Source organism: Oncorhynchus mykiss, chromosome 18, assembly GCF_013265735.2.
Source record: "Oncorhynchus mykiss isolate Arlee chromosome 18, USDA_OmykA_1.1, whole genome shotgun sequence".
Taxonomy (NCBI): Eukaryota; Metazoa; Chordata; class Actinopteri; order Salmoniformes; family Salmonidae; genus Oncorhynchus; species Oncorhynchus mykiss.
The window spans coordinates 50111666-50134537 of NC_048582.1; the positions used below are offsets into that span (position 1 = coordinate 50111666).

General features: G+C 43.6%; 1 protein-coding gene across 2 annotated transcripts in view; it reads right to left on the bottom strand.

Moving 5' to 3' along the window:
* LOC110496842 (collagen alpha-1(XXVIII) chain) overlaps positions 1-22872 on the bottom strand; it is a 38087-nt gene that overhangs the window by 6384 nt on the left and 8831 nt on the right. For both annotated transcript variants that reach the window (XM_036953015.1, XM_036953016.1), the window contains 21 exons: positions 22612-22656; positions 21401-21454; positions 21221-21289; positions 21029-21097; positions 13003-13071; positions 12757-12825; positions 12421-12489; positions 12218-12286; positions 12026-12094; positions 11832-11903; positions 11541-11609; positions 10782-10853; positions 3098-3166; positions 2783-2851; positions 2585-2653; positions 2278-2346; positions 2033-2101; positions 1690-1758; positions 444-512; positions 175-255; positions 46-81 (listed from right to left, as the gene is read on the bottom strand). In XM_036953015.1, the coding sequence (XP_036808910.1) occupies positions 46-81; positions 175-255; positions 444-512; positions 1690-1758; positions 2033-2101; positions 2278-2346; positions 2585-2653; positions 2783-2851; positions 3098-3166; positions 10782-10853; positions 11541-11609; positions 11832-11903; positions 12026-12094; positions 12218-12286; positions 12421-12489; positions 12757-12825; positions 13003-13071; positions 21029-21097; positions 21221-21289; positions 21401-21454; positions 22612-22656 (1395 nt within the window). The remainder of the gene's footprint in view (positions 1-45; positions 82-174; positions 256-443; positions 513-1689; positions 1759-2032; positions 2102-2277; positions 2347-2584; positions 2654-2782; positions 2852-3097; positions 3167-10781; positions 10854-11540; positions 11610-11831; positions 11904-12025; positions 12095-12217; positions 12287-12420; positions 12490-12756; positions 12826-13002; positions 13072-21028; positions 21098-21220; positions 21290-21400; positions 21455-22611; positions 22657-22872) is intronic.

A 22872-nucleotide genomic window follows, 5' to 3' on the forward strand; every position in this document is an offset into this window, starting at 1 on the left:
CAAAGGTGCCATTATGAAACCGTATGGATTTTGTGCTCTACTCACTGTCAAGCCAGGATCCCCCTTCTCACCGGATTTCCCCTGCAAGTTTGAACACAGGTTAGCGATCAACATATAAATTAACCATGACATATGTTATTTTATGACCATGATGGGACCAGAAGACTATCATACCATGGGTCCTATAGATCCTGGCTCTCCAAATTCTCCCTTGTCTCCTTTCTTCCCACGGTCTCCAAGAATCCCCCTGTCTCCCTGTGTACAGTAATATGACAACAGTATCGTTAAGAACATCAACAAGAACATTTATATTGAACAGCAAATGGTTGTGTGTCCATGTTGGCATTGAACCAGTCTGTGTGTGTTTGGCAGTTACAGTCCTGTGTGGCTCAAGTTGCTGGTTCAATTCCTGCAGGGATCAAAAGCATTGGTTAAGTTTGTACCTTTTCTCCTGGAAAGCCGTCCCCTGGAGGCCCCCGGGGGCCCTTTGGCCCCTCGAACCCAGGCTCTCCCTGAATGTCGAAAAAAGACAAGACTAATGATTAGTATGATTAATCATTGCTAATGTTAAAACAGCTCACAATACTGTATACAGCAGCACACAGAATATTGTACCATGTCAGATTGATAGTACCAAAACCAATTTCCCTCTGAACATACAGGTAGCTGCCAAAATAAAATAAACACTTGAGTAAAAGTATATTGAAAGCAAGTGCTTCCACACAGGTGTGGTTCCTGAGTTAATTAAGCAATTAAAACATCCAATCATGCTTAGGGTCATGTATAAATAAATACACAGTTGCCCATTGTCTTGGCTACCATGGCTAGAAGAAGCATAGGGGGTTTAAAGGGTGTGTGTCAGTCACCAGATCTCAACCCAATTGAATGGTTATGGGAGATTCTGAAGCTGCGCCTCAGAGAGCGTTTTTTTCACCACCATCAACAAAATGGAATTTCTTGTGGAAGAATGGTGTTGCATCCCTCCAATAGAGTTCCAGACCAGTGTAGAATCTATGCCAAGGTGCATTGAAGCTGTTCTGTTGGCACGTGGTGGCCCAATGCCCTATTACCTGTGGTTCCCCACTTGAACATAGCACAGTCTTTCGTTTCTGGGGCCATGAATGACATACTGCACTATAATTACATTGGCATTTAATTAGAATTGCAGTTGATAGATTGTCACTATGACATAAGTATCCAATAAATCGTCACGCTCTGATCTGTTTCACCTGTCCCTGTGATTGTCTCCACCCCCTCCAGGTGTCGCTTATTTTCCCCAGTGTATTTATCCCTGTGTTTCCTGTCTCTCTGTGCCAGTTCGTCTTGTATGTTTTCCAAGTGAACCAGCGGTTTTCCCGTTCTCCTGCTTTTTGCTATTCTCCTTTTTCTAGTCCTCCCAGTTTTGACCATTGCCTGTTTCTGGACTCTGTACCCGCCTGCCTGACCTTTCTGCCTGCCTTGACCATGAGCCTGTCTGCCACTTCTTCTGGACTCTGGTTTTGACCTTTTGCCTGTCCATGACCATTCTCTTGCCTACTCCTTTTGGATTAATAAACATTGTAAGACTCCAACCATCTGCCTCCTGTGTCTGCATCTGGGTCTCACCTTGTGTCATGATATAAATATCACACCATTACCATCATTATGATCACTATCTCAGGCCAGTCCAGCGTGATAATGAGGCCCTACCTTGGGCCCCTGGATGCCCTCTCCTGTGATTCCTGACAGACCAGGTGGACCTGGCTGACCCACAGAACCCTGCAAAACACACCAACATTAGTTCAGTTCCACATTACAATTTTCAAAAATAAACCTTAATTAAAAGTACACTGGCATTGAAAAGAAACAAGAGATGTTGACAAAAGGTGTCTACAAGAAGATCTACAGCAGATGAAGGATCTATGCCGGGGGTAGGGGCTAGGCTAGGGGGTAGGGGTTAGGGGGTAAAGGGTAGGGGCTACGCGGTAGGGGGTAGGATTAACGGGATGCAGGCTATTTCTTGACTAATCCTGTGTTTCCAGTCATCACTGACCTTAAGTCCCAGCAGACCAATACCAGGAGGTCCTGTTGGCCCTGGAAGTCCTGATGAACCTCTGTCACCCTGAAACACAAACATAATATGAATTAATGTTTCATTGTACACATACAGTGCAGTATATACACTCATGAGAGATAGAGAGAGAGAGAAAGTGTGTAAAACCGTGCCTGCAAAACTGTGATTCATTGTGTGAAGGATTAGAGTTAACATTGTGTGTTTAAGGTAAGTTCAGCGCTTACCTTAGGGCCAGGGAATCCTTTCCCTTCAGGTCCCAACTCTCCTGGTTGCCCTGGCAACCCTGGGAGGCCCTGTTTACCAACAAGAACAAGACTGGGTTCATGTGTTGGGATTTAATTTTCAATGCATACTAAATCTCTTATGAAGGCTATGAGGATGCTATGTAACTTAATAAACAAGTGAACGGAGTGTGCAGTTTTTATATTATATATATTTCCCACACATCTGCAAGTAACTTCAAATACAGAGATACAGGGCTGGCGAACTAGACAAGGGTTTTTAAATAACTAGCAACATCAATAGTCCCACCTGAGGTCCTGTGTAGCCATCTCCCTTCAACCCTGGTGGTCCAACAGGTCCAGGGTTCCCCCTCTCACCCTGAATGGGAGAGAAACACACACACACACACACAGAAAAATATGTGTCATTGTAGTACTAGCTTGCTGCCAAAACCTTGGCAATAATGTAATAAAGCTAGGCCTTGTTCTAACTGTCCGTTGAGGTTACCTTCGACCCAGCGATGCCCACTCCAGGGTCTCCTACAGGCCCAGACTGCCCCACTGGTCCAAGGTCACCCTGTCAATGTGGACCATACGGTTTTAGTGCTGTGTATGACAGAGCATTACATGCATGGGTGTGTTACTCAGTAGTCACTTTATCTGAGACCTGAAGACTTGAATTAGTTCCTAGAGTTAATGGCTAGGCTTTAGTTTACCGGGCTTATGGCACACGCAGGGGACCATGGTTTCCAACACAGGTCAAGAGCTGATATTTTTAAGACACTATGCTGTGTGTGTGTGTGTGTGTGTGTTTACCATTTACCTTTGACCCAGGTAGGCCCCTGCCAGGAGGACCTGGTAGACCCATCATTCCAAAACTGCCAGGCTCTCCCTGAACAGAAGAACAGAGACGTGAGATACATGACACCGTGAACCTCACGGATGACAAACAAACAATAGCCAGGTAACTACAGCAAACACACACGACCTGTCCCGCTGATATGTTGAACCAGCAGTCAAAATCCACATCTCATATTATGAGCCAAATCTACTGTAAAGGAGCCTAATGGGAGTTTACTGATATTGTCACGATAAATGTTTTGTTAAAAAATACCTCTCATAGGGTAAACAAGCCTAAAAGAGATGTAAAATACAGTTATGGGTGGGAGAGCTTACTGGTGTCGTTATAAAGAATACTGTTCATCTGTCTTCTTTATCCTTAATCAAACAATTTCATATAACAGCCCCAATAAAGTAGTAACTCAAATAGTTTGTCAAGTAACATAAGCAATACTTCTTTAAAAAAATATCTTTATTTAACTAGGCAAGTTAGTTAAGAACAAATTCATATTTTCAATGACGGCCTAAGAACAGTGGGTTAACTGCCTTGTTCAGGGGCAGAACAACAGATTTTTACCATGTCAGCTCGGGGATTCGATCTTGCAACCTTTCGGTTACTAGGCCAACGCTCTAAACACTAGGAAACCTGCCGTCTGTGTGCTTTGAAATCTGAGGATTATGCCATGAAGGCAAACACTGATAGTAAAACAAACTGCATTGTAAGGAAGTGACTTGATGCGAATTGATGACACTAAAATGCAACCAGGTCTGAGAGTATTTCATATTATTTTGTACGTAAATCCGAGACACCCCAGATATACTGAACAAAAATATAAACGCAACATGCAACAATTTCAACGATTTTACTGACTTAGAGTTCATATAAGGAAATCAGTCAATTTAAATAAATAAATTAGGCCCTAATCTATGGATTTCACATGACTGGGCATGGGTGCACCCAATGTGGAGCGAGGCCCAGATAATCAGAATCAGTTTTTCCCCACAAAAGGGCTTTATCACAGACAGAAATACTCCTCAGTTTCATCAGCTGTCTGGGTGGCTGGTCTCAGACAATCCCACATGTGAAGAAGTCGGATGTGGAGGTCCTGGGCTGGCGTGGTTGCAAATGTGTTCTGCGTTTGTGAGGCCGGTTGGACATACAGCCAAAAAAACAACGTTGGAAGTGGCTTATAGTAGTGGTGGACATTTCTGCAGTCAGCATGCTAATTGTACGCTCACTAAAAACTTGAGACATCTGTGGCATTGAGTTGTGTGACAAAACTGTACATTTTAGTGTAATTTTATTGTCCCCAGCACAAGGTGCAACTGTGTAATGATCATGGCTTTTAATCAGCTTCTTGATATGCCACACCTGTCAGGTGGATGGATTATCTTGGCAAAGGAGAACTGATCACTACAGCGATGTCATTTCTTTATTTCACCTTTATTTAACCAGGTAGGCCAGTTGAGAACAAGTTGCGACCTGGCCAAGATAAAGCAAAGCAGTGCGACAAAAACAACGACACAGAGTTACACATAAACAAACGTACAGTCAATAACACAAAAGAAAAATAGAAAAATCTATGTACAGTGTGTGCAAATGTAGAAGAGTAGGGAGGTAGTCAATAAATATGCCCTAGAGGCGAAAATAATTACAATTTAGCATTAATACTGGAGATAGATGTGCAGATGATGATGTGCAAGTAGAGATATGGGTACAAAAGAGCAAGAGGGTAAGTCAAATTATGGGGATGAGGTAGTCGGATGTGCTATTTACAGATTGTACAGGTACAGTGATCGGTAAGCTGCTCAGACAGCTGATGCTTAAAGTTAGAGAGGGAGATATAAGACTCCAGCTTCAGAGATTTTTGCAATTCGTTCCAGTCATTGGCAGCAGAGAACTGGAAGGAAAGGAGGCCAAAGGAAGTGTTGGCTTTGGGGATGACCAGTGCAATGTACCTGCTGGAGTGCGTGCTACGGGTGTGTGTTGCTATGGTGACCAGTGAGCTGAGATAAGGCGGGGCTTTACCAAGCAAAGACTAACATTGTGCACAAAGTAGACAACTTTGTGCACAAAATGTGATAGAAATACAGTGGGGCAAAAAAGTATTTAGTCAGCCACCAATTGTGCAAGTTCTCCCACTTAAAAAGATGAGAGAGGCCTGTAATTTTCATCATAGGTACACTTCAACTATGACAGACAAAATGAGAAAAAAAATGTATTTGCCAATTATGGTGGAAAATAAGTATTTGGTCAATAACAAAAGTTTATCTCAATACTTTGTTATGTACCCTTTGTGGGCAATGACAGAGGTCAAACGTTTTCTGTAAGTCTTCACAAGGTTTTCACACACTGTTGCTGGTAATTTAGCCCATTCCTCCATGCAGATCTCCTCTAGAACAGTGATGTTTTGGGGCTGTTGCTGGGCAACACAGACTTTCAACTCCCTCCAAAGATTTTCTATGGGGTTGAGATCTGGAGACTGGCTAGGCCACTCCAGGACCTTGAAATGCTTCTTACGAAGCCACTCCTTCGTTGCCCGGGCGGTGTGTTTGGGATCATTGTCATGCTGAAAGACCCAGCCACGTTTAATCTTCAATGCCCTTGCTTGATGGAAGGAGGTTTTCACTCAAAATCTCACGATACATGGCCCCATTCATTATTTCCTTTACACAGATCAGTCGTCCTGGTCCCTTTGCAGAAAAACAGCCCCAAAGCATGATGTTTCCACCCCCATGCTTCACAGTAGGTATGGTGTTCTTAGTCCTCCAAACACGACGAGTTGAGTTTTTACCAAAAAGTTATATTTTGGTTTCATCTGACCATATAACATTCTCCCAATCTTCTTCTGGATCATCCAAATGCTCTCTAGCTTCAGACAGGCCTGGACATGTACTGGCTTAAGCAGGCGTCTGGCACTGCAGGATTTGAGTCCCTGGCGGCATAGTGTGTTACTGATGGTAGGCTTTGTTACTTTGGTCCCAGCTCTCTGCAGGTCATTCTGGGATTTTTGCTCACCGTTCTTGTGATCATTTTGACCCCATGGGGCGAGATCTTGCCCAGATTGAGGGAGATAATCAGTGGTTATCAGATTATCAGTGGTCTAATAATTGCTCCCACAGTTGATTTCTTCAAACCAAGCTGCTTACCTATTGCAGATTCAGTCTTCCCAGCCTGGTGCAGGTCTACAAATTTGTTTCTGGTGTCCTTTGACAGCTCTTTGGTCTTGGCCGTAGTGGAGTTTGGAGTGTGACTGTTTGAGGTTGTGTAAAGGTGTCTTTTATACTGATAACAAGTTCAAACAGGTGCCATTAATACAGGTAACGAGTGGAGGACAGAGGAGCCTCTTAAAGAAGAAGTTACAGGTCTGTGAGAGCCAGAAATCTTGCTTGTTTGTAGGTGACCAAATACTTATTTTCCACCATAATTTGCCAATAAATTCATTAAAAATCCTACAGTGTGATTTTCTGGATTTTTTTTCTCTAATTTTGTCTGTCATAGTTGAAGTGTACCTATGATGAAAATTACAGGCCTCTCTCATCTTTTTAAGTGGGGGAACTTGCACAATTGGTGGCTGACTAAATACTTTTTTGCCCCACTGTAAGCTCTTTGTGCAAATGGAACATTTCTGAAAACTTTAATTTCAGCTCATCAAACCTGGGACCAACACTTTATTTATATTTTTGTTCGGTATAGTACGATATGTTACGTTTCGTATGGTATGTATTAATTTGGGGATGTCCATCATCCAGTTAGTATAATATGTTCCGACTTAATATGTTACAAATTCCAATTTGTTGTGGTTAACGTTAGCTGGGTGGCTAGGTGGCTAACGATAACATTAGCTAGCTGGCTAACATTAGCTAGGCGAGGAGTTAGGGTTAGGAGTTAGGCTAAAGGGTTAAGGCTAGGGTTAGGGGAAGGGTTACGTAAGTAGCTGCAAAGTAGCTAAAAAGTACTAAGTAGTTGAAAAGTTGCTAATTAGCTAAAATGCTAAATGAGATTCGAACACGCAACCTTTGGGTTGCTAGATGTTCTCGTTATGCACTGACCGATCCACTACGACCACTACGACCAACCATCCTCCTTTTGTTTTTGCTTTAAGTAACCTTCTGTCTTCTGTAACCATACCAAACATAACATATCATACTAATTTGAGTGTCCCCAGATTTACTTTACTAAGTTCCGTCTAGTCTATGAGACCAGGCTGTAAAATGTAGTGATGGAACACAATGGTTGCTGGCTTCTTGTCAATGCTTATGGGAACCATTGAGGAAACAGAGCACATATTTGGAATTTGAGCAAGCGTTTGCATAGAGGGCCTGATTGAGTGTTGAGAGAGGTACAAATAAAATCAAATCAAATAAAATGGTATTTGTCACATACACATGGTTAGCAGATGTTAATGCGAGTGTAGCGAAATGCTTGTGCTTCTAGTTCCGACAATGCAGTAATAATCAACAAGTAATCTAGCTAACAATTCCAAAACTACTACCTTATAGACACAAGTGTAAGGGGATAAAGAATATGTACATAAAGATATATGAATGAGTGATGGTACAGAGCGGCATAGGCAAGATACAGTAGATGGTATTGAGTACAGTATATACATATGAAATGAGTATGTAAACAAAGTGGCATAGTTAAAGTGGCTAGTGATACATGTATTACATAAAGATGCAGTAGATGATATAGAGTACAGTATATACATATACATATGAGATGAATAATGTAGGGTATGTAAACATTATATTAGGTAGCATTGTTTAAAGTGGCTAGTGATATATTTTACATCATTTCCCATCAATTCCCATTATTAAAGTGGCTGGAGTTGAGTCAGTGTGTTGGCAGCAGCCACTCAATGTTAGTGGTGGCTGTTTAACAGTCTGATGGCCTTGAGATAGAAGCTGTTTTTCAGTCTCTCGGTCCCAGCTTTGATGCACCTGTACTGACCTCGCCTTCTGGATGATAGCGGGGTGAACAGGCAGTGGCTCGGGTGGTTGTTGTCCTTGATGATCTTTATGGCCTTCCTGTGACATCGGGTGGTGTAGGTGTCCTGGAGGGCAGGTAGTTTGCCCCCGTAGATGCGTTGTGCAGACCTCACTACCCTCTGGAGAGTCTTACGGTTGTGGGCGGAGCAGTTGCCGTACCAGGCGGTGATACAGCCCGACAGGATGCTCTCGATTGTGCATCTGTAGAAGTTTGTGAGTGCTTTTGGTGACAAGCCGAATTTCTTCAGCCTCCTGAGGTTGAAGAGGCGCTTCTGCGCCTTCTTCACGATGCTGTCTCTGTGGGTGGACCAATTCAGTTTGTCTGTGATGTGTACGCCAAGGAACTTAAAACTTACTACCCTCTCCACTACTGTTCCATCGATGTGGATAGGGGGGTGTTGTGGGGCCCCAGTGTTGAGGATCAGCGGGGTGGAAATGTTGTTGCCTACCCTCACCACCTGGGGGCGGCCCGTCAGGAAGTCCAGTACCCAGTTGCACAGGGCGGGGTGATGACGAGCTTGGAGGGCACTATGGTGTTAAATGCCGAGCTGTAGTCGATGAACAGCATTCTCACATAGGTATTCCTCTTGTCCAGATGGGTTAGGGCAGTGTGCAGTGTGGTTGAGATTGCATCGTCTGTGGACCTATTTGGGAGGTAAACAAATTGGAGTGGGTCTAGGGTGTCAGGTAGGGTGGAGGTGATATGGTCCTTGACTAGTCTCTCAAAGCACTTCATGATGACGGAAGTGAGTGCTACGGGGCGGTAGTCATTTAGCTCAGTTACTTCAGCCTTCTTTGGGAATAGGAACAATGGTGGCACTCTTGAAGCATGTGGGAACAACAGACTGGGATAGCGATTGATTGAATATGTCCGTAAACACACCAGCCAGCTGGTCTGCGCATGCTCTGAGGGCGCGGCTGGGGATGCCGTCTGGGCCTGCAGCCTTGCGAGGGTTGACACGTTTAAATGTTTTCCTCACGTCGGCTGCAGTTTAGTTGCGGGCCGTGTCAGTGGCACTTGTCCTCAAAGCGGGCAAAAAAGTTATTTAGTCTGCCTGGGAGCAAGACATCCTGGTCCGTGACGGGGCCGGTTTTCTTTTTGTAATCCGTGATTGACTGTAGACCCTGCCACATGCAGTGCCTTGCGAAAGTATTCGGCCCCCTTGAACTTTGCGACCTTTTGCCACATTTCAGGCTTCAAACATAAAGATATAAAACTGTATTTTTTTGTGAAGAATCAACAACAAGTGGGACACAATCATGAAGTGGAACGACATTTATTGGATATTTCAAACTTTTTTAACAAATCAAAAACTGAAAAATTGGGCGTGCAAAATTATTCAGCCCCCTTAAGTTAATACTTTGTAGCGCCACCTTTTGCTGCGATTACAGCTGTAAGTCGCTTGGGGTATGTCTCTATCAGTTTTGCACATCGAGAGACTGAAATGTTTTCCCATTCCTCCTTGCAAAACAGCTCGAGCTCAGTGAGGTTGGATGGAGAGCATTTGTGAACAGCAGTTTTCAGTTCTTTCCACAGATTCTCGATTGGATTCAGGTCTGGACTTTGACTTGGCCATTCTAACACCTGGATATGTTTATTTTTGAACCATTCCATTGTAGATTTTGCTTTATGTTTTGGATCATTGTCTTGTTGGAAGACATATCTCCGTCCCAGTCTAAGGTCTTTTGCAGACTCCATCAGGTTTTCTTCCAGAATAGTCCTGTATTTGGCTCCATCCATCTTCCCATCAATTTTAACCATCTTCTCTGTCCCTGCTGAAGAAAAGCAGGCCCAAACCATGATGCTGCCACCACCATGTTTGACAGTGGGGATGGTGTGTTCAGCTGTGTTGCTTTTACGCCAAACATAACGTTTTGCATTGTTGCCAAAAAGTTCAATTTTGGTTTCATCTGACCAGAGCACCTTCTTCCACATGTTTGGTGTGTCTCCCAGGTGGCTTGTGGCAAACTTTAAACAACACTTTTTATGGATATCTTTAAGAAATGGCTTTCTTCTTGCCACTCTTCCATAAAGGCCAGATTTGTGCAATATACGACTGATTGTTGTCCTATGGACAGAGTCTCCCACCTCAGCTGTAGATCTCTGCAGTTCATCCAGAGTGATCATGGGCCTCTTGGCTGCATCTCTGATCAGTCTTCTCCTTGTATGAGCTGAAAGTTTAGAGGGACGGCCAGGTCTTGGTAGATTTGCAGTGGTCTGATACTCCTTCCATTTCAATATTATCGCTTGCACAGTGCTCCTTGGGATGTTTAAAGCTTGGGAAATCTTTTTGTATCCAAATCCGGCTTTAAACTTCTTCACAACAGTATCTCGGACCTGCCTGGTGTGTTCCTTGTTCTTCATGATGCTCTCTGCGCTTTTAACAGACCTCTGAGACTATCACAGTGCAGGTGCATTTATACGGAGACTTGATTACACACAGGTGGATTGTATTTAATATGATAACTGATGATCAATGGATGTAATTTGACCATGTATACTACAAGTTTAGATATCTGGCCACTAGACTAACTTACCAATCTAAAACATGTTAGCTGACATGGGCTAACTGATGATGGGCAACCAAATTTCGAAATTACACCTTGTTCGATGAGAGTGCAGGGGACAACTTTTTAAGGCTATGCACAAACTAAGAAGTGTGGCTTTAACATACCTTGGCTCCTGCAGGTCCCACGGGCCCTGCCGTTCCTGGTAGTCCCCTCACCCCCCGGTCACCTCGATCACCCTGTAGATAAACACACAAGTGAAATCATTCAAAAATATTATATGTAGAAACAAAGATAGAGAAAGTATGTACCAACCTATGATGTGCATACCATAGAGCTATGGTCTAAAGTAGTGCACTATATAGGAAATCGGGTGCTATTTGGGATACTGACACTGTCAGGATTCTCTGGAATGCAGCAATACTGTGTTTGCACTTCCGTTTCCAATGCAGGTGCCATTCATATCTTATTATATTTTGATGTATAATCTTGCTTGGAATTGCTTTTCAAAGGTGAAGCCAGGGAGTCTAGTTGTATTGGATAAAGACTTTGTGAAAATTTTCAGTAAATGTTTATTCATCCAGCCTGATCTATACGGCATGTTTAATATGGCGATAATGTTGAAGATTTCTCTGTTGTTACACCCTTTGACCTGTAAACTTACTCAACTCAATTGTGTAAGGCCCAGCGCAAGATTTGTCTATCCTGTACTTTGAAGGTTGAACATTCAGGAAGTCCTCTCCTGTATTGCTTAAGGTGGAGTTTAATAAATCGGTCGGACTCCTATACTGGACGCAGGTAATCCTGTGTTTAACGTAGGTGTATGTAGGTATGCCAGCACAACAGTATCAGAGGTTTCTATAGGACTGTGGGTGGTTGTCTGGGTAAACATTTTATATCCAAAACCTTCAAAAAAAGAACTCTACCTTTTCTCCAGGAATTCCTTTCCCAGGCTCACCCTCTGTCCCTCGCAGTCCTGGTAAACCAATCTCACCCTGTTTCAAGACACCAAGGAGAATATAAAAATGCAGACAATGAACAAGTTAGCAAATTAACTATTTCAAATGTCTGTGCTCTGTGCGTTTGCGTGTGCATTTTAAAGCAGTTGGACGAATAAAGATTACTTAAACTTTAGAGCAAATAATTCCTTACTTTAAACTCTAGTAAATATACAATGGGGCCCAATGAACTTTGACCTCCTTTGACCCCTTGCTTACCTTAGGTCCGACCGCTCCATCTTCCCCGGGTATACCAGGTATCCCAGAAGATCCGTCAGGTCCTGGTTCACCCTGGAGAAGACCAAAGACCAGACACTCACATTCAACACCTGCTCATCTCAGCTGTACATACAGTGAATGTACATAATATCCAGTGTTGTATGTTTCATTGGGGACCTTTGCCATTAACTCACCTTTGACCCTGGCTCCCCGACTCCTCTCTCTCCCTGTGGTCCATGCTCTCCTGGGAAACCCTGGTCACCCTGTGGAGAAGACAACTGGATCAGTCCCTGATTAGAGGTGAAGAATGAAAACAAGCAGTAGTACGGACCTCATGGTCTGGATTTGAGTAAGGGTCACCCACCACCATATTTAGTTCCACCCACCTTTGGGCCGACTATTCCCAGCCCTGGTGGCCCCCGAGGGCCGGAAGATCCAGATGGACCACTGTCTCCCTGCAAGGAGAGAGAGGGACAGAGATTGGTCAGTTTACTTATAATTGAGTGATAAAACAAACCAGAAAGTCAGTTGGATACAAATTGAAATAGTGGAACACAGTGGAAACAATTTAATAATTTAATAGGCCTGCCTTTTCTCCTTGGATCCCTGCACCTGGAAAACCCACCAATCCTGGCAAACCTGGAGCTCCTGTGTTTCCCTGGAGGTCAGAGGTTAAAGGAATCAGGGGATAAGCGGTAGTCCCTTAGTGCAGAGGTTCCCAAACGTTGTTTTTTTTGCTTCTGAGCCCCTTTTATGATAGCAACTTCATCAGGGACACTGTCATAATATCAAAATACAGTGCTTCTGCAGTGCATGGCCGGACTTACCAAGTCTCGGCCCCTGGGAATTAACATTTAAAAGGCCCCCCTCTTGGCATCAGAGAGACAATTTTGATAGTTTAGGGTCAGGGTTAGGGCCAACATACCTTGTCACCTTTCAACCCTGAACCCGGGGTGCCGCGGGTGCCCTTAGGACCCTCGTAACCCCTGTCACCCTGAAACACAAAATACACCCTGAGCCATCAGCTAGGTACACACTTTACTGTATAAATAAGAAAGATATGTGATTCCTACATGTCATATCTCACGCACAGCTCACTATAGCCTACACATACAGAACATATCCAAGCTAGACTATTCAGTGGTATGAACAGCTAGTGACGGTGTCTCACCTTAGGCCCTGGTAGACCCTCTCCTGGGAACCCTTGTGTTCCCTGGACCCCTGGAGGACCAAATGGACCCTAGTAGACATAATAAAGAGGATAAAAATGACCGTCAGCAAAGAGCAAAGCTCAATTATTAACAATATGTCTCAACCTAGTGGATATCCTGACACACTGCAGGGTAATTCTACAATTGTATTTTTATTTAACCTTTATTTAACTAGGCAAGTCAGTTAAGAACAAATTCTTATTTACAATGACAGCCTACCAAAAGGCAAAAGGCCTCCAAAAGGACAAAACACACATCACGACAAGAGACAACACAACACCACATAAAGAGAGACCTAAGACAACAATATAGCAAGGCAGCAACACATGACAACACAGCATGCTAGCAACACAACATAACAACAACATGGTAGCAACACAACATGGTAGCAGCACAAAACATGGTACAAACATTATTGGGCACAGACAACAGTATAAGGGCAAGAAGGTAGAGACAACAATACATCACACAAAGCAGCCATAACTGTCAGTTAGAGTGTCCATGATTGACTCTTTGAATGAAGAGATTGAGATAAAACTGTCCAGTTTGAGTGTTTGTTGCAGCTCGTTCCAGTCGCTAGCTGCAGTGAACTGAAAAGAGGAGTGACCCAGGGCTGTGTGTGCTTTGGGGACCTTTAACAGAATGGGAATAGCAGAACGGGTGTTGTATCTGGAGGATGAGGGCTGCAGTAGATATCTCAGATAGGGGGGAGTGAGGCCTAATTAAGCATCAACCAGTGGGTCTTGCGGCGGGTATACAGAGATGACTAGTTTACAGAGGAGTATAGAATGCAGTGATGTGTCCTATAAGGAGCATTGGTGGCAAATCTGATGGCCGAATGGTAAAGAACATCTAGCCGCTCGAGAGCACCCTTACCTGCCGATATTTAAATTATGTCTCCGTAATCTAGCATGGGTAGGATGGTCATCTGAATCAGGGTTAGTTTGGCAGCTGGGGTGAAAGAGGAGCGATTACGATAGAGGAAACCAAGTCTAGATATAACTTTAGCCTGCAGCTTTGATATGTGCTGAGAGAAGGACAGTGCACCATGTAGCCATACCCCCAAATCATTTTATGAGGTGACTATCTCAAGCTCTAAACCCTCAGAGGTTGTATTAACACCTATGGGAGGAGAGGCATTCTTCTTACCAAACCACATGACCTTTGTTTTGGAGGTGTTCAGAACAAGGTTAATAAATCCTGTCAAGGACACTGGTTCCCACTTGGGAACTGTTTACAGAAATTGCCTAATATGTCACTATTAAACATATTTAACTTCAATTAAATCAGAAGTGCAGCACACCAAATGAAAGCTAAACCTCTTGCTAATCTAGACACCATGTCAGATTTCAAAAAAACTTCCAGCAAATCCGCTTATCGATCAGTAGACAACACATTGGGTACAGTTACAGCAAAGTAGATTTTTCACAAAAGTCAAAAATAGCAATAAAATGTATCAATTACCTTTGAATATCTTCTTCTTTTGGCAACACTAAAGGTCACGACGAAACAGTAAAGGGTTGTTTTGTTCATAGAATCCATTTCTATAGCCTAACCTAAACATTTTGTAAATGGCTTGTGTCGTCAATTTCGTGTCCTCCAACTTTGGATGTAACGTTCGATGTAATTACTCAATCTAAACTGACGTTTATCAAGTCCTGTTTGGCGTCGATGCAGTCCTCTGTTTGTTAGTAGAACAACCCCAACGCATGGTTATTTTCTGGGACATATTGACCGAAAGGAAGTGATTTGAAAGCAGCAAACAATGACCTATTTGCGCACCATTGATTGGATCGGTTCTTCATTGATTGACTGTATTTCGGACCAATTACCACTGATCCTCTTGAAATTTACCTGGTTAGATAGCCAATGAGCTCAGGTAAACCACACCATGTGATGGTTCTATCAAAGAAGCCTATCTGTTGTGGGAAAGCCGTGCGTATCGACAGCCATTCTCAATTGAAAATTATTCAGGACGCACAAACTTTGGTTACGCGCAGCATTTCTTTTGGAGAGCAGTTTGAAAGAGTAAATATGGCAAGTAAATCTTTAAAATCGAAGACCAAGACAAAGTACACAGATGTACACGATGTAATTGATGAGATTTGTCGAGAAAGTGACACTGAAATTGTACAAGATGAGACCGACAGTGACCAATCTTTTGACTCTTTAGCTGAGGCTATGTTCTTAGAGGGAGAAGATTCTGTTTTGGATCGGTGAGTAACGTTGTTTGAAAATATAATATCACATATTATTCATTTGAGTTGTTTGAGATATTTATATTTTATTTGCCATATATAAAAATATGACTAGGACATGAAATATAAAGTACATATAAGTATAATGAAATGTATACAGTAAACATTGCTCTACATTTTGGGTGTATGTCTGTGGCCCTGTATATAGCATGGGTTCTTTTTAGCTGAGAGGCCTGTAATATAGCATGGGTTCTTTTTAGCTGAGAGGCCTGTAATATAGCATGGGTTATTTTTAGCTAGGAGGCCTGTATATGGCATGGGTTCTTTTTAGCTAGGAGGCCTGTATATGGCATGGGTTCTTTTTAGCTAGGAGGCCTGTATATGGCATGGGTTCTTTTTAGCTAGGAGGCCTGTATATGGCATGGGTTCTTTTTAGCTAGGAGGCCTGTATATAGCATGGGTTCTTTTTAGCTAGGAGGCCTGTATATGGCATGGGTTCTTTTTAGCTAAGAGGCCTGTATATGGCATGGGTTCTTTTTAGCTAAGAGGCCTGTATATGGCATGGGTTCTTTTTAGCTAGGAGGCCTGTATATGGCATGGGTTCTTTTTAGCTAGGAGGCCTGTATATGGCATGGGTCCTTTTTAGCTAGGAGGCCTGTATATGGCATGGGTTCTTTTTAGCTAGGAGGCCTGTATATGGCATGGGTTCTTTTTAGCTAGGAGGCCTGTATATGGCATGGGTTCTTTTTACATGTGTTTTATCTAAACATGAAATGACCAACACCTCACTTACTCTGTATATAATCTGTGTCTGTTTGTCTGTCTTTATTTCAGTCCCAGTGATTCTGATTGGGAGCCCATACTACATAGAAGCAAATCCCCCACTGAGGCTGGTCCATCCAGCCGGAGCCATCCTGTCTCTGGCCCCACACCTACCCACGCCCGGCCATCAAGAGGTGTGAAGCCGGTGACAAAGAAGCGGAGGAAGGGAAGTGTGGAACCTGCTGGCAGAGTGGAGGAGGATCGTTGGCACTCTGTGCTGGAGGAGGATGTGGCCCCACCCCCTCCACTTTTCAGACCAAAGAGACCACCAGGTCCTCAGCTGGACATGACCTCTAAGTACAGCCCCATTCAACTTTTTCAGTTGTTTTTTACCACACGAGTTGTTGATTCCCTGGTTTTGAACACTAATAGGAACGGAGCTAATAGGCAGGAAGGCCAGAAAGAGGCATGGAAGCCCATTTCCATGTCAGATCTTTTTTGTTTCTTTTCTATGGTCATTTACATGGGCCTAATAAAGCTAAAAACCCTGAAAGACTACTGGAAAACTGAATCACTATATCAACTGCCTTTTCCCTCCACGGTCATGTCATGCAAAAAGTTTTTGACAATTTCACGGGCACTTTATATCAGTGACCCAGAAGTTGATAAGGTCAATGAGATGAAACGAGGCACGGCGGGGTTTGATAAGCTATGCAAAATTAAACCTCTCTACCTCGACATCATTGAGGCCTGCAAAACCTATTTTCAGCCTGGCCAGAACCTTTCCATAGATGAGAGAATGGTAGCCTCAAAGGCCAGAATTGGCCTGAAACAGTACATGCGTAACAAACCGACTAAATGGGGTTACAAACTGTTTGTTTTGGCCGATTCTGCGTGTGCATACACGTGCAATTTTTTTGTCTATGAAGGGAAGAACAATTGTGCTACCGGGAAGGGACTGAGCTATGACTCGGTTATGCAGCTATTAGATTTTCAGCTGCTAGGGAAGGGCTACAAACTGTTTGTGGATAACTTCTACACAAGCCCTACCCTGTTCACAGACCTGAGGAAGCTGGAGATGTGGGCCTGTGGCACCATCCGTTCCAACAGAGTGGGCTTTCCAAAAACTAGGGTGAACGACATGCCTAGGCGGGCTGAGCGGGGGACCATGCGATGGATCCGACAAGATGGCCTGCTGTTTGTGAAGTGGATGGACACAAGAGAGGTGATGATGTGCTCCACTATACACAAGTCCTTCACTGGTGATCGCGTCGCCAGGCATGTGAAGGACGCTACTGGGGCATGGATCACAAAAAATGTCCCCATTCCAACAGCAGTGAAGGACTACAATAAAAGCATGGGAGGAGTCGACCTGTCAGATGCGCTCATCGGTTACTATAATGTTCTTCACAAAACCATGAAATGGTACAAGACATTTTTCTATCATTTCATTGACATTGCTGTGGTGAATTCCTTCATCCTCCAGAAGGAAATGGCCAAGAGCTGTGGACAGCCCCCCATCTCACAGCTGGCATTCAGGGAGCAGCTCGTCCGTGAGCTTGCTAGCTACAGCAGGTCCACTGCAGCACCTTCAGTCCCTTCTGCTCCTTCAACCAGTGGTTTGCACATGCTGAAATTCCTTATTGCAGGCGAGAATGAGTGCAAAAGGAATTTAGTAAGGAGGCTTCGTTGTGCTCTTTGCAAAAATAAATCCTCTGTCGGCTGCAACACCTGTGCAGTGACCCTCTGCTTCACAGCAGAAAGAGACTGCTATGCGCTGTGGCATCAGCAGCACAATATTGTGTAGAGGGTCTTCACATTATTGAACATTGAGTGTAAATAGTTACCCATGTTAATTTTTTGTTTGTTTGGAAATGTTCATTTTTTTTCTTCAATTTTCCAAAATATATTTTTCCGGGTATGTTTGAATAATTTTTTTGTATTTTGTATATAGTTATTTTCAGCAATGTACCCATGTACAAATTCGGCCACTTGGGTACATTTGGGAAACTTGTGAGGGACCCCTGGGTGACTACATACCCAATGGCATGTACCTCACTCATTCCTAGAGGTATCTGTCTGAAACTTTGGGCAAATACTGTTGCATGCTTATTCTCTCATTTGAAAGTATCCAGAGTATCATAACTGAATATTTTGATGTTCTAGTTGATTTTAAAGATGCTACAACAATAAAATAACTGAAAAACGCCTGTTTATTTCCTTGTATTTTCTTCTACCAGATATATTGTGTTATGTTCTCCTACATTCAATTCACATTTACACAAACTTCAGAGTGTTTTTTATCAAATGGTAACAAGAATATGCATGTCCTTGCTTCTGGGCCTGAGCTACAGGCTGTTAGAATTGGGTATGTCTTCAGGCGGAAATTGCACAAAGTGGGGGGGTATCCTTAACAGGTTTTAAGGGTAGAGAGAGCTTGTTGGACCCTAAGAAAGCTTAGTTGTAGAGGGCTATGTCAAGCAAGCGTTGACGTAAGAAAGTTATCTTGTCACGCCTGCTCCCGCTCTTTCCTTCCCCTGGCGCTCGAGGGCACCAGGATCCCCAGCATTACGCACTCAAGCCACCATCAGTACGCACACCTGCCTTCCCCCCGTCGCACGCATCAGCGATCATTGGACACACGTGGACTCAATTACTTGTGTCATTAACTATACCTATTTCTGTCTGTTCCCAAGCTCTGTTCCCTGCTTCGGGATTGATTGTTATATGCCCGTGTTACCCGTGTTCTGACGCTGTTCCTATCGTGTTCTATGCCGGTTCGCCAGGCTCCCACACCCCTCCCGGATCGCGGGGAGTTTACCCCCAGCCGATTTGCACGCTCATGGGCGCCAGGCTGCCCTGCATTACGCACTCCTGCCGCCATCATTTATGCACACCTGCCTTCCCTCGTCAAGCGCTTCAGCGATACTGGACTCACTCAATCACCTGTTTATTACCTCTCCTATATTTGTCAGTTCCCTGCTCTGTTCCCGCTGCTGCATTGTTTCTCATATGTCCGTGTTTCCTGTGTGCTGACACTGTTCCTGTCTTGTTCTATGTCTGTTCCCGCTGCTGCATTGTTTGTCATATGTCCGTGTTTCCTGTGTGCTGACGCTGTTCCTGTCTTGTTCTATGTCTGTTCCCGCTGCTGCATTGTTTGTCATATGTCCGTGTTTCCTGTGTGCTGACACTGTTCCTGTCTTGTTCTATGTCTGTTCCCGCTGCTGCATTGTTTCTCATATGTCCGTGTTTCCTGTGTGCTGACGCTGTTCCTGTCTTGTTCTATGTCTGTTCCCGAATAAATGTCTGACTCCCCGTACCTGCTTCTCCTGTCCGGCGTCGGCCCTTACATACAGTTGAAGTCGGAAGTTTACATACACTTAGTTTGGAGTCATTAAAACGTGATTTTCAACCACTCCACAAATGTCTTGTTAACAAACTATAGTTTTGGCAAGTTGAGTTAGGACATCTACTTTGTGCATAACAGTAGTAATCTTTCCAACAATTGTTTACAAACAGATTATTTAACTTATAATTCACTGTATCACAATTCCAGTGGGTCAGAAGTTTACATACACTAAGTTGACTGTCCATTCAAACAGCTTGGAAAATTCCAGAAAATGATGTCATGGCTTTAGAAACTTCTGATAGGCTAATTGACTTCATCTGAGTCAATTGGAGGTGTACCTGTGGATGTATTTCAAGCCCTACCTTCAAACTCAGTGCCTCTTTGCTTGACATCATGGGAAAATCAAAAGAAATCAGCCAAGACCTCAGATAAAAAATTGTAGACCTCCACAAGTATGGTTCATCCTTGGGTGCAATTTCCAAATGCCTGAAGGTACCACGTTCATCTGTACAAACAATAGTATACAAGTATAAACACCAAGGGACCACGCAGCCGTCATACCGCTCAGGAAGGAGACGTGTTCTGTATCCTAGAGATGAACGTACTTTGGTGTGAGAAATGCAAATCAATACCAGAAAAACAACAAACAACCTTGTGAAGATGCTGGAGGAAACAGGTTCAAAAGTATCTATATCCACAGTAAAATAAGTCCTATATCGACATAACCTGAAAGGCCGCTCAGCAAGGAAGAAGCCACTGCTCCAAAACCGCCATAAAAAAGCCAGACTATGGTTTGCAACTGCACATTGGGACAAAGGTCGTACTTTTTGGAGAAATGTCCTCTGGTCTGATGAAACAAAAAATGTAACTGTTTGGCCATAATGACCATCGTTATGTTTGGAGGAAAAAGGGGGACGCTTACAAGCTGAAGAACACCATCCCAACCGTGAAGCACGGGGGTGGCAGCATCATGTTGTGGGGGTGCTTTGCTGCAGGAGGGACTGGTGCACTTCACAAAATAGATGGCATAATTTCAAGGAAAATTACGATGATATATTGAAGCAACATATCAACACATCAGTCAGGAAGTTTAAAGCTTGGTCGCAAAAGGGTCTTCCAAATGAACAATGACCCCAAGCATACTTCCAAAGTTGCGACAAAATGGCTTAAGGACAACAAAGTCAAGGTGTGGCCATCACAAAGCCCTGACCTCAATCCCATAGAAAATTTGTGTGCAGAACTAAAAAAGTGAGTGCGAGAAAGGAGGCCTACAAACCTGACTCAGTTACACCAGCTCAGTCAGGAGGAATGGGCCAAAATTCACCCAACTTATTGTGGGAAGCTTGTGTAAGGCTACCCAAAATGTTTGACCCAAATTAAACAATTTAAAGGCAATGCTACCAAATACTAATTAAGTGTATGTAAACTTCTGACCCACTGGGAATGTGATGAAATAAATAAAAACTAAAATACATAATTCTCTCTACAATTATTCTGATATTTCACATTCTTAAAATAAAGTGGTGGTCCTAACTGACCTAAGACAGGGCATTTTTACTAGGATTAAATGTCAGGAATTGTGAAAAACTGAGTTTAAATGTATTTGGCTAAGGTGTATGCAAACTTCCGACTTCAACTGTATCTAGCCATAACACCTAACGAATATTGTGAACTTACCGGCAGTCCTGGTTCACCCATACCCAAGGGACCGGTGGGTCCAGGCCTTCCCTGGTTTCCTTTATTGCCCTGGGATACAGGAGAAATTAGGATTAGAGTCTGAAATATCATTAGAGGGATTACTAGAGAGATCACTAGAGAGATTGCATGACAGAAGTAACGCCTCCAAAAATAAAGAATATCTAAACTAACTTTAGGTCCAGGAAAGCCGATGCCAGTATCCCCGGGAGGTCCTGTCACTCCACCAGGTCCACGGTCACCCTGGGAAAGAGAGGGGCCTCATTCACCTTACCCCAACTTCCCCAATACATTTTAGCTGTATTTTTATCTAGAACATTTCTGGAGGTATTGGAAGTTTAACATCATCCTTACTTTGGGTCCTACAAGTCCTTCAGGGCCCTGGTCCCCGGGACCTCCACTAAGACCCTGCCACAGAGACAAGAAAACACCTCGGTCAATGCCTGAATTTAAATAATTTAAATATTCACAGGGTTTTGAGTTTTTCCTGGATAGAACCCCCCCCCCCCCCCCTAACTTCTTTTGTAATTGTAAATGCGTGTGAGCAGCGATGTGTGAGTTAAACCTAAGCTTTGGTTTCACATTCTCTGGTCAATGTTATGGTATGACAAACAGATCATGTATAGTTTGGAGGGTCAGGGTGTGGTCAATCAAATGATGTTTCCACTAGCCTCATCCTCCTTAGTTCTACAATTATTTGCATAGGTACTCCCTAGTCCCCATGGGAACATGATCTAGGACCAGGGCTAAAGTTTTCATCTAAAAACCACCACCGTATTCAGGTGATGGACTGCTGTTGTCATGCTAACGCTGGAGGGACGTGAAAAGCGTTTAAGGAGGAATTAAAGGGGGTGGATAACGTGCCGAAACACTAATCCTGCAGGACAATAGTCTGGTGGGAGATAATAAACTGCAGGCTTGGATTGACTGCTTTAGATAGGCTCCATTATGGCGGGATAAGGACTAAGCCAGGACTCACATTCCATAAGTGCAGACTGGGAGAAGAGCTTCATACTCAGTGTGCATCTCCATGAGATACTGATGGTTCCAGTGAAGGGTCGGATGTAGGGGTGTAGACACAGGAATCGTTCAATTTGACCACTCACTCATTCACACACAGGTATGAATGGGCAGAGCGTTGTGTGAGGAGTGGGATTCTTCCAAATGTATAAAGCCATGGGGATTTCTCCTCAGTATGTAAATCGAAGACATTCATTTAGAACACATGCAAGTACATATACTGGATTCTAAAGATACTCAGGGCCTTATTCAATTAAACCTAGTTGTTTTACTGTTTCCAGCAGAGGAGGCTGGTGGGGAGTGCTATAGGAGGACGGGATCATGGTAATGGCTGCAATGGAAAATTGCAACGGAGTCAAACACATCACACATACGGAAAACACGTTTGACTCCGTTCCATCGATTCCATTCCATGCATTACAATTAGCCGTCTTCCTGTAGCTCATCCCACCAGCCTCCTCTAGTTTCCAGGGTAAGTCAAATATAATATTTTACCGGTACAGTGCTAAAGTGTGTTAGAAAGAATCGATATGAAGTTGAGTCACCTGCTCTCCTTTGGGTCCCCGAGGGCCTGGAGGTCCGTCTGGCCCCTGTGGGAACAGGTCACAGTCAGGCGGGGAAGAGGGACATAACAGCCTATTGAGGTTGCAGCCAAAAGTCACAAGAACTTTAAAAGGACATGTGCAACTCTCACTCCCAGTTACAAGCTTGCAAGCTGTTGAGTCTAGCGTATAGCTATCTCTTCACAATGCAGTTAATCCTCAGTCAGGAATTCATCCGAATGCACTGAGCAGCAGTTAGTGGGG